General features: G+C 44.8%; 1 protein-coding gene across 12 annotated transcripts in view; it reads left to right on the forward strand.

Moving 5' to 3' along the window:
- ptprsb (protein tyrosine phosphatase receptor type Sb) overlaps nt 1–12,500 on the forward strand; it is an 80,093-nt gene that overhangs the window by 21,570 nt on the left and 46,023 nt on the right. For 11 of the 12 annotated variants that reach the window (XM_081722498.1, XM_081722504.1, XM_081722502.1 and 8 more), the window contains 2 exons: nt 1–83; nt 10,190–10,378. The exon at nt 1–83 is cut by the window's left edge and continues 59 nt beyond it. In XM_081722498.1, the coding sequence (XP_081578624.1) occupies nt 1–83; nt 10,190–10,378 (272 nt within the window). The remainder of the gene's footprint in view (nt 84–10,189; nt 10,379–12,500) is intronic. The other variant, XM_081722506.1, reaches the window with a different exon arrangement.

The raw sequence follows: 12,500 nt of genomic DNA on the forward strand, positions 1-12,500 counted from the left end.
CCGCGATGAGAACGTTTATGAGTGTGTCGCTCGGAACAGCGAAGGCGAAATTGCCATCACTTCCAAACTGTCGATCATTAGAGGTAAGAGCAAGCTTTGCAGTTCCATCAGATGTCCTCCATCACTGTCATATACAGTCATTGTTATACTCGCGTGGAGCAATACCATATCTTCCCATATCTTAACACTTTGCTGCATAAGAAATCTTCTCACTTGAATGCGTGTTTATCGTATATTAGAAGTGTTCAGTCATTTCTGAAGGGCAGGAAGCTGAACAGGCAGTCAGTAAGCAAGAAGCGATCAACTGAGTGAACTCTATGACACAGAGAAAATTAAAGCTACTGTCCTGTTTTCCTTTCATCAGACGACCCAGAGGAGGAAGTGTACACACACAGACGCACGTGTGCACACACTCACTCACACACACACACACACACACACACACACACACACAGCCTAGAGGTCTCCCATCCAGGCTGTTGTTTATATCTGAGAGTTGGAAATGAGCAGAGTCAACTTCACATCAGTGGTCCTACAGTACACTGTAGTTAGTCCCTGGAATTCATAATTTGCTTGTTTACTGTCTATTTTTTATTGAGTCAGCGTTGGTGCTGCCTTGCACTTAGCAAAATTATCTTCAATAGACTTCAAGTCCAAATTCCTGTCTCTGGCATTTTCAATGGGCAGAGCTGCCAAACCATTCAATCTCTCCTGTCTTCTGAAGTAAGCATCCAGTTTAGGAAGTTTAATTCAGCCAACTGTTCACATTTTACTTTTCACTTTTGAGCTCTGCATTTTGTGCTTGGATTTACTTATCTTTTTCCCACCTGCCACCAGTAGTGGAGCGCTATAATATAGTCAAGGCAGGAATATAAGGCAGGAATAACACTAATTTATACAGCACAAGTTCAGGATTTGTGCCATTACCTCAAACCTTAGCAGCAAACCTAACTCAAATATTTAACAAAGCCAAACTCAAACAGATAACAAAACCCAACACAAATAGATAATAAAATATGAGGTCCACAAAAAAGAGTTATTGTCCCTCAATTTGCCCGATGTTCCATCTGACAGGGTAATTTGAACCATCTGAGGAAACAGTTGCTAACTATTGTATTAACCAGATTTAAAATTATAATTATAATAATAATATAATTATTCATAATTAAATTTCCATTTCTGATGATTTTATTGGTGTTCATGAAAGATATTTTACAGCTCATTTGTCACAGTTCTGAAACAAGAAGATGGTTTTCCAGGTCTCTGAGATTAAGAAACAGACATGGTCTTAAATTGATGTGCACTTTTCTTCTTTTGAGGAACATTACATTGATGGCTAGCAGCCATCAATGTAAATGTACGGTGTACGCACATGATTCGAAACGTGAATAAAACAAAGAACAAAGGACACTAATTACTAACACCAGAAACAAAGAGGGAGTTAAATGCAGGAGTTAAATGCAGACAAAACACAAATAGACATTAATAAAGGAGAACCACTAAGTACAAACCAGGCTAAGACGAACGAAGGGAGTCTAGGATTACATGAACACGGAGAAAATGGAAATACGAGAAGTGCAACCAAATAGGAAAGGTGAGAGGGCAAGAGGATACAAAAGAAGCAGAGAATGGTAGAGAAACCATGAGTGGCTTGTGGAGAACCCAAGAGAATGGCCAGCGAAGGCAGGAAACAAACATGGGGTTTGAATAGAGAGACTGAACAAATTAGAAACAGCTGGCAGGAATAAAGGTTGGAGAACCAAATGAGTATGAGAAAACACGGAAGTAAACAAGTAACCATGGAGACAGGGGACGCTCAGGGATGGCTGTGGAACTGTTACATGATGTTCTGAACATCTGTAAAATCACACATTGTAGCCGATGACAAACACGAACGTGCCACATATGTACGGAAAATGGTATTCAAAACAGTGAGGCTTCCTCGTCATCGAGAAAGAGGTACACAGAAACTAGAGCTACAAGCACATGGCTATCATTATATTGTATGCAGGGATCTGAGTGGAGCAAAAATTTGGCCTACTTGGCTATGACAGTAATCAGCAATGGAAAATTATAGGAATTATTCGACATTCCACAGCTCTAGGTTTCAGGGAAATATATTTTGCTCGCTAGAGATGTGGAGCCCCTATTTGTTATTATATTGCTGTTGTGCGACACCTACATTTTGAAATATGCCATGTTATTATAATGTTATTCATGTTAGGATGCATCACTAATTTAAACAGCAAATATTTGACTTAACTTCATGTAAACACGGCGTTGGGGGGGTGTAAAATGATGCAGCAGGTGGACATACCACCAAGGTTCTGGTTCAGCCACAATATTGGGAAAAGCCCTGACAGCAACACCCCTGCTAATTCAATCACGTTTTTCCACAGCTACACTTCTGGTAATTCAATCGTATGTTTTTCCACACAGCTACACTTCTGCTAATTCAGTCGCATTTTGACACACTGCCAGTTCATCAACATCAACATTAATTACTTTTGAAATGTGACTGATTATACCTGATATGCACAAAAAAGCTTCTAGAGGCAAACCCCAACTTTTTTGTGAAAGAATATGATTACCACTTCATCAACATGGTTCTTCCTTCACACAAAATCCTCTTTAGATGTAAACCCACATTGGTCTCCCTGGTGACTAGAGCTACACCCAGCCCCATTGATACCGGCAATGTGTGCTCAGTCCACAAGTCCTTTAATGGGCTTTGCACACTACACCAACAGCACATGCTGAATTAATCTCTCTATATTTACCTATTCCACTGCACCTGTGCAGCCAATCACTTCCTAACCTGGAAAAATCCGTTTGGCCTGCCCAGTGACTACGGCTGTACCCACTGGCACTGGCAATGTGTACCGAGTACCGCCATATGGATTTTACCTGATACACCAGCAAACATTCCTCAACACAGCAGATGCATACTGCTCTCCTTGGTGACTAAGGCTGTACCCAGCACCACTGGCACAGTTAATGCGTGTTCAGTACCGCCGGTTCCATCTGGATTTACTGTTCCAGACATGACAATGACATGACACGACAACCCACGCACCTGCCCCGTCCTCCGTGTGAATGAGACACCAACAACCTCAGCCATTCCTTCTTTATTATGCATTTCTCCAAATAACCTGTGCTCTCCTCATCCACAGTCACTGACTAGCCCTTTTGGCTCCTTCAGATAATTCCTTTACCTGTACCCTCATCTTAAAGCTGCTAAAACCAAATTCCACAGGCAAGGATGTGGCAGGCCTAGCTACAAATCCCCTAGCACCCATCTCTGCTGGCCTTATATACGTCTGCCAGCCATGTTCTCTCGCCTCAGCCGCCAAGGCTGTACACTCGTGCTTCTTCCTGTCGAATGCTTCATGCATTGCATTCATGAATGGAATTGTTGAATGCTATAAAATAAACTATCCGCTTACTTTCAGAGTACAGCAGTGTAGTTAAAGTAATATACTGTGGGACCTGTCAATCCACCGACAATTTCCAATCTTGAGCTTCAACCCATCTACCGATATTTATAGCTGCACATGCACTTCCCTAAACTACCTCGTATGCACAAACATAATCGCTCTATTTGTATCCCTACTGGGCAATGAGTTAACCCCTATACGCTTATTATCAATCAAACAAGTTAGTCAGCTAAGCACCTTATTATGTCTCCTGCAAAGAACTAACCTTACATGCTGATTAAATATGCTTCAACATCCCAACCCCAACAGAATTTACAACTAGGATCTTCGCATACCCACTGTTTAGCTGTTACGTGCTTCCTCTTCCTGTTCTCTAATAAAACTAGTTATCGTTCACCTTTTCTGTGGTGATATGGCCTTATTAAATGTGTTCCACGCGTCACTTGACCCGAGCCCTGTTCTTCCACTTTACAGTCGTCCAACCACATCCTTGGGCTCCAGGGCGCTCTTAGCTAACGGCACTGCCACTCACAGAATCTGCTGTCTCTCAGATTTTGTAACTGGCGCAGCTACTTTTATCACCACATCCTCAGATCCTAATAAAATCATCTTGCGACTTACCTTAGCACATTTATATATCACGTGTAAAAGATTTAAGAAAGAACCGTTTGTCTGTTTGGATGAGACATGATGTGAGTAAGTGGGGCATAAAAGAATGAAATGGTGTGTAACTGCGCATGTTTAGGCTAGCAGGTGAGGAATTATGGGTGCGTAGGTAAGCCCCGACGGAAAGCGCCCAACTGAAAGTGTAAGGATCCCAAACGCTGTGCCACGCGCCCCACCGGGCGATTCCACCCCTGCTCTGCGACGCCGCTGGATCGCACCTTTTGACACGGAAACGGATGATGGGACTCCAATTCCGTGGTGCGCTGGGAGTGATCGGCCCTAGTTTCCTCTTTGTTAATGAGCTCGCAGCAAGCACAGGCAACGAGAGCATGGCACGGAGCGGCGTGCGAGTACCGAGGCGAAAGCAGTAATGAATTTGTTAGTCTGGTAATGAAGCGCGTCACATTGGAAGTCACAGCGTATTTATAGCTGGCGAGTAGCAGCACTGTCTGTCACCATTTCTCACCAGCTGACGAACCCTTTTATCTCAACAAAGAAAAGACAAAAGAAAACATGACACCCTGTTTGATAATCAGTGATTTCCCGGTGCCTTTGCAGTGAATTAGTCAACTTGTTGCAGATGTGCCTCAGCAGTACTCGACCAAATAACATTTAAAGATGTTTTCTCTCTTCTCACAGTAGAGAAAAGATTGAGGACAGTCCTACTCACATTTTAAGAATGCATATTCTTCACTATACGGAAGAACTGTATAAATTCTGTTGAACACAGAAAACGGAAATAGAAAACAGAACCCGAAACCAGAAATGGGATATGACCCAATCTGTGGGTGGGTGTGTTTGTGTACACGTGTGACAGGTTTTTTTTAAATCTTTGTGTGTGTAACTCTGTGCGTGTGTAGCACCAGTACTGGAGTCCTGTGCCTCTGGGTGAGGCATTTTAAAAAATTCCAGGCCTTAATTCTCACTGAGCCGGAAACTCATTCACACTCCGAGACTGGAGGGAGGGGATATGAGAGATGGAGGAGTGGTGGAGCAGCATGGATGGACACAGCAAGTGAGGTCTAGAGAAAGAGGGGGGAGGAAATGTGATGGAGGATGAGAGATTAAGAGAGAGAGAGAGAGAGAGAGAGAGAGAGAGAGAGAGAGATGGAAGGATTTGGCAGGGTTCAGAAGCACCATAAGGCAAAGAATCTTGGGAATAGCCTCCTGTATACCTCTTCAGCTGCTGCCTTACAGCTGCACAAACAACTGACCCCCACCGCAGTTAAGCCCCACCACTACCGCCTTGACAAATTTAAATATAAACTGCCTCTGTCTGTGTGTGTGTCTGTGTGTGTGTGTGTGTGTGTGTGTGTGTGTGTGTGTGTGTGTGCGTGTATGCATAAGTGGGGATGCGTGGGTGGGTGTGTGTATAGTTTGTTTGGGAAGGGATATTTGTGTGTGTGCCTGCTGGTTTCTCTAGCCGAGACGAATCTAATCTCGCACACAGGGATGTATTTACGGTTACTGCTCGCGTCAGAGGAGAAGTGAAGAGGTGGGAGCTCGGCATTGGGATGAGAACCCTTTTCCTCACAGCTTGCTTCGTGACCCTATAGGGCTGCCGTACTCCCCAGAGCTAAAGCAGCTGGGTGTCCTGACACCTTAGGCAAGATTTAGCAGCAATTCATCGCTCTGGCATTCTGTCAGAAAACTGAAAGCTGCATTTAAGAAGCACCTTTTTAGCAGAATGGTTTTAATGATCTGAGTTAAAATTATGTAAATGTGCTGTTTTTATATTATTACATTTTCTTTCCCCATTTTGCTCTGCAAATAGCATGGACCATTTCCCCTTCTAGCACTGTTGTGAATCTGGGCAGAATCTGAGTTATTTGTTAATGGAGTTGATTCTAATAGTTGGAATCACTGTAGAAAATTCAGTAAAAACAAAGAAAAAACTTTTCATTGCAGCAAATTCGTGTTTCTTAAAACTACCATTGTATTTCCACAAAGAAATGTCAGTGTTTGTGCTTATTTCTATGGCATTTCAGATTTTTCAGTGCATCAAATTAATTACAGATTTAAAACCCATAGGCTTGTCTGTTGAAGGAAATGGGTCTTTGTTTTACCCAGTGCCTGCATTGCCCACGCAATATTAAAATGTCCCTCATGGTGCATTTGCATTACTAGGAGGTGATACAGCCGTGAATAGTCAGCCAGCTCCGGGTGTCCCAGTGGTCCCAGGTGCATGGCACTGCTTGGACCTCCCCAGAGGACACACTGCCATGACTCACTGAGCCCTTTACTGGTCAGACGCCAGACTATTAACCGGCCCTATTACAACGCCCCAATCAGTCCACAGCTGCCGCCCTGCTCCAAAAGACAGCATGTGTTAGCCAATATGCACCTCTTGAGCCGTGCCTGGGGGTATTTAAAAAGTCATTGTTGTGTGTTGGGGATAGGGAGTGTGTGGGGTCGGGCGGGGCTAGGGGCACGCAGGAGTGTGATACACTCAGCTTCGCCCTACAGCTATCACAGCCACCATCTCACATTTATCTCTTCATCCCTCAGAGACAGAGGGAGGGATGGAGAGAAGGGCACATGGAGAGAAAAGGCGAGAGAAAGAACAAAAGAGAGAGAGAAATCTGAGAATTTGTGCTCCTTCTCCCTTCCTCGTGATCTGAGAAATGACAAGACTCGGGCTCCTCGGCTGTTGCCATGGCGAAGGGTTGCGCTGTCGCTGGGCGTTCCTCTGGGTGCCTGGCCGTTTTTAGCATTCCTGGTTGGCGAGAAAGGAGACACTCCGTCTGTCTAACGCAAACGCAGGGATGCACGCATCCTGCAAGCTTCCTGCTCGGCGCGCTGCTTCTCTGTGTGCTCATGGATCCACGCGCACATCCATCATGCCATCGGCACACATGCAGAGGCATGGAGTCTCAGGCACTCAGCACCATAACGCTCTTCTTTCACTTTAAGGTCAAGTGAACACAAAACTCTTTCTTTTTTAGACCAAGATGATTCTCTCTCTCCATTTCTCTCTCCATCTCTCTCTCTCTCGCTCTTTCTCTTAAGGCCTTGGGGCCTGCAAAGCTGTGCATTAAAAGGCTATAGCAGAGAATGGTTGTGATCTCACTCGAGCGAGTCTCATTATTCTGCTCTCCTGTCACAGAATGGTGGTGGCAAAATGTACCAGCATGCACTGCAGCAGACAGGAGAAGGGTGGCATTCAATCTCACATCCAGAGAGCTCAGAGTGTCTACAGAAATCTCCCTCTTTCTCTTTTGGTCTCATTTTATCTTCCTTTGCTTGCCCCTTCCTCTCTTTCTCTCTCACGCTCACTCACTCTCCCACTGACTCATTCCTTCGATTCTGATTCGTCTCAGCTGCCTTCCTCAAATGGCTTTCAGTTCCTGACTCCTTTTTCAGTTCAGTCCTGCTCTTCCTCTTTCAAGCCTTTGCAGTCGGCCTCCTTCCATGTTTGATGGAAGTTTGTCAGCGCGTGGGTCAGCTGTGCGTGCGGCTGTGTGTGTGTGTGTGTGTGTGTGTGTGTTTGAACAGAAAATGGGATGTTTGCCTCGCATTCGCTGGCTCAACACGCTGGCGTCTATACATGGCATGGTTTTGCCTGTGTAAACTGATGCAGGATCTGTCAGCTGGAGCTTCTCAGGCTGACCCCCCCGGGGGGGAACCCCTGAGCCTTCCTCGCCTGGTGCTCGCTGTCATTAAGTGCGTAAACAGCCCCCTGGGCTGCTGGCCGTCAATGTCCGAAACAAAGCATGGCTGCACAACGCGTTTCTTTACTAGGTCCAAGGATTTGCGGTGAGCCTACCTCGTCTGTGAGTGTCGGGACAGGCTGCGGTTTATTTGCGGTGAGCCTACCTCGTCTGTGAGTGTCGGGACAGGCTGCGGTTTATTTGCGGTGTCGTTTATATCTTGTTTTGAGGCAAAAGGGTGATCAATTATCTCTCCACAGTTACTGTACCTTAAAACACGCTTCTCTGTGGCAGAAAGTCATTAAAAAAACAGACGCTTACATAATCATATCAGTGACCGTACACAACACTGCATCTCTCTCTCGCTCTCTCGCTCTCAGCATTCAGCTGCAGGAGCTCACTCTCTCTCTCTCTCTCTCTCTCTCTCTCTCTCTCTCTCTCTCTCTCTCAGCATTCAGCTGAAGGATCTCTCACTCTCTCTCTCTCTCTCTCTCTCTCTCTCTCAGCATTCAGCTGCAGGAGCTCTCTCTCTCTCTCTCTCTCTCTCTCTCTCCCCCTTTCTCTCTCTCTCTCTCTCTCTCTCTCAGCATTCAGCTGCAGGATCTCTCTCTCTCCCTCTTTCTCTCTCTCTCTCTCTCTCTCTCTCTCTCTCTCTCTCTCTCTCTCTCCCCCTTTCTCTCTCTCTCTCAGCATTCAGCTGCAGGATCTCTCTCTCTCTCTCTCTCTCTCTCCCTCTCTCTCTCTCTCTCTCTCTCTCTCTCTCTGTGTGTTCAGCTGCAGGAGCAGATGCGCGGAGCAGAAATTCGACTCGGGGGAAATGCATACCCTCCCTACCGTAGATCCGCCCTCTCCTCTCGATCCCACATAATCTCCCGGTCGAACAATGATTCAGACAGCAGAGCTGCGTTTAGAACTGTTAGCCAGGCACAAGGCTCCACGCAAGGCTCCAGCTGTGTGTTCGAGGTGCATCTCGTACAACTAAAAACATGTTAAACAAGACATCCTCCAAGTGACATTTTTAAAGGAAGTTGATGTAAACGTATGATCAAAGGAGTTTGATCATATATATTGATACGAAGTATTTTGTGAAGACAAAAGTAGCACCATTGAACAATCTTCACGCTTCTTTTTCCCTAGCGGGACCCAAAATTGACCTGAGCTTTCCACTGAAAAACACAGACAAAATCTTGTTACTCTGTTTCATTAATATTTATATTAACATGCATTATAGTGATGTTTATTTATTTGTTATGTTTATTTGTTCTCATGAATTGGAACGAGTCAAGTAAATATATGCTGATCAGAGTTTACGAGCGTGTTCGCCCTTCTTTGCAGAAGAGCCCAGAGCACTTCAAAACGGTGACCAGCTTCCACATGTTTACTTGAACTCCTGTGCTTTTCCTGCCTTTTCAATTAAACCTGACAAATAATTATTAGCTTTGCTGCGGTGCCCTTCCCACACTCCCCGCCGTGCGCTGTGTAATTGGCGTAGTCTTCGCTGAGGTGCACCCGCGCATAGTGATTATGTAGGTACATAATTACACACCATTCTTATCCCATTTAAGAACCAAAGCATGTTGTTTCTTGGTTTACCTCTGATCTTTTTTTTTGTGCTGTGAGTGGCTGGCTGTTTTATTTATAACGTATGGTAATGAGTTCCGCCCACTGGAGCCTTGGTGAGCGATGCCAATGTGCTGGATGTGTGTGCTTCGTCCTTCTTTCAGTAATGCTTCGAGTTGCAAAGAAGCGCCGATATTCACTTTGTAAGTGGGCAGCTAATTTATACACAATTGAGAAATAAGTTGCAATTAACAACCAATCAAAGCGACTGAACAAATCATTCGATTGGATCAAATTTCAAAGTACGTTGTCTTGATGCTGTTACAAAGTTTCAGACAGTTAATTATCGTTTATCTGCAGACATACTGTCCTAGGAATGCTGCCATATTCTTCAAAACATTCTTAATTAAGGAGTTTCTATTCCTTGCAATTAACTGTATATATGATTTTCACCTAAAATTAAACCAATTTTTCTTTTTACAGTTTACAATTTTCTCTTACCTTCTTATATTTTCAATGAAAGAAAAAGCAGAGATGCAGTTGAACCTTATAGATTCTCAGCCTAGTCACAGAATGATAATAGATTGTGATCTGGTTTTCTCCCGAGTGTCATCAAACGTTTTTAATCTATTGTTTCTGTTAAAAGCGTACTTCTGGGAGGCCATTTTAAAATGCTTGTTCAGAGAATTCCATTATAAGCTTCACATTTGTCTGGTACATAAGGATATGGTCAACCTTGCGAAATATCACATGCGTAAGGACAGTTTTCCAAGTGAAATCATGTTAATAGCTGCACTTTGACCTGTAAACTCTCACACAGAACACAACATGAACTCCTAACTAACTCCCGATTGCCTTTCTTGTCCCACTGTGCAGAAGACCTTCTGCCCTTTGGTTTTCCGAGCATAGACATGGGTCCGCAGCTGAAGGTGGTGGAGAGGACCCGCACTGCCACCATGCTCTGCGCTGCCAGCGGCATTCCTGATCCGGAGATTTCCTGGTTCAAGGACTTCCTGCCGGTGGAGCCCGGCCTCAGCCATGGCCGGATCAAACAGCTGCGCTCAGGTGCGTTAAACCAGACCTTTGCAGACTTCTGGGCCTTCAGTCAGTGTGCCATTTCAGCATGATCTGGATACTAGTGTTATGGTCTGATGATTCATCAAAGCATTTCAGAGTCACATTCAGAATGCTAAATGAGACCCTCTTTCATTGCGTTCTAAGTATAGAAGCGCAAAACTGTACTGTAACTGCCAGATTGCGATTTTTTCCCTCTGCAGCCAGACTTTTCCCTCAAATATCCTGAGACTTTTGTTTGGTAAGCTTTTCATTTTCTAATCACGATAAGGTTATATTGGTCATAGAAATTGATAAATACTGAAATGGATCCACGTTTCAGGTCATGTTGGTCCAGAGATGAAGTTGTGTGCTTGTTGAAGCAGATGAAAGGTGTTCAAATGAAAGGGTATTTGGAAAGATGGTCCTATCTAAAATTACTGCTTTTTACTGCAGCTACTCTCAGTGGGGTCCTGAGGGTACAGGTTCCACAACCCTTTTATAGTATTAAATGTAACTTTTGAGTGGAGCCTACGTGGCAGGGTATGATTACAAAATTTTCTTGGTTACAAATGTTCTAACTCTCATGTATTTTCTGTTTTGTTTCCATGTTCATTATTTGCATCAGTGGCTACCATCCTCATTAAAATCTTTCTTATTTGTTTCATGGATTCATCTATTCCCAGTGGAGCTGTCTTGTATTTTCACTGCTTACTGTTCGCTATTCATTAGATACAGATTTATTCCCAATTCAATTAATTCAACATACCTCATAATAGTGCACTTCTTCTATGAGCAGTGAACCTTCCTTTAGTGGCTATGGCGCATGACAATCAAAAGCAGAAGCCAGCTCTTATCTTCCAGCTTCCTGCTTTTGAACCGCCAGACTCAAGGTTCTCCTGCTTCTGAGTCTCTGCCTTCTTCTCATCCACTGAATTTATTTATTTTTACTTTCCTTGAAACTCTCAGGCGTTGTCGGTGAGTACATCTCTTACCGAGACTGTACTGCCCTCTAGTTCCTTAAAAGGTGGTTTGTGCGCCAGCCCGGTGTCATACGGAATTCTGCACCTGCTAAATAGGTCCCTCTTGCCTTCCTGATGCCAGTAATCAGTGCGAGAGAGCTTCCTCGCACCCGTTCCCTGATGAGAACCCATGGAGCCCCTGCATTTGACCCACCCGCTTGTTCGACACGAGCCGCGGTGCCCGTCTGCGTTTGCTAATGATGAAAAGTGACACAGTAAATAGGCTAATGCTTGTTTATTTTAAGAAGACTAGAGAAGTGCTCCATAATTACATACACACGCACACGCGCACTCACACACAGATGCGCAGGCGTGCGCACGCACCCACGCTCATACACGCACGCACGCACTTTGGCGTGCTCACAGCTGTGCAGCTCAGGCCCTGTAGGCTTGTTCCGTTGCCCTGCTCCTAAACACAAAGTGCTGGTCAACAGAGCCATCACCCTATACTTGTCAAAGCAGGGCCAAGCAGCACAGGGCGAAGCCACACACACTGTTTTCCTGTAAGAGTGAAGGAATAATTGCAAGGTAAATTGTACCTCGACATGAGTCATAGGCAGAGAGAGACAGTTGGACGGAGAGACATGGAGAGAGAGACAGGTAGAGAACAGGCGCTGGTGTCAGAAGAGTGCAGGGGAGGTGTACTGGTCTGCCATTGAGAAAGTGAAAGAATGAAAGCAACGTGGAACATAATGTCTGGTGTGTGGAGGGCAAAGTGTGATATGTGGAAGGTAATGTCTGATGTCTGATGTATGGATGATAATGTCTGATACGTGGTGAGCTGTAAGACGAGGAGACAGATGACAGATGGAAAACCAGCCGGAAAGCGTGTGCAAGTTCCAGCATGTTGTTCTATGATTATCCTCTCTCAGCCTCCGTACCTTTTGCCTGCCTGCCTGTCCCTGTCTCTCTCTCTCTCTCCTACTTCTTCTTCTTCTTCTTTCTTGTCCCCTGTCTCACTATCAGGGTGAGAGTAATGATGTCGATGCTGCAAAGTTAGGGCAGTCTGACTCAGCCTGTGCATCTGATTAGGACGGCCTCGTTACTGCTGCGAGTACGGAAAACAGCAGAGCATAATGGAAAAGAAGGCCGGGCGGCGTGCCGCTCCCATC

The sequence above is a fragment of the Electrophorus electricus genome, chromosome 11, assembly GCF_041902795.1.
Source record: "Electrophorus electricus isolate QZ-2024a chromosome 11, ASM4190279v1, whole genome shotgun sequence".
In the NCBI taxonomy this organism is placed as follows: domain Eukaryota; kingdom Metazoa; phylum Chordata; class Actinopteri; order Gymnotiformes; family Gymnotidae; genus Electrophorus; species Electrophorus electricus.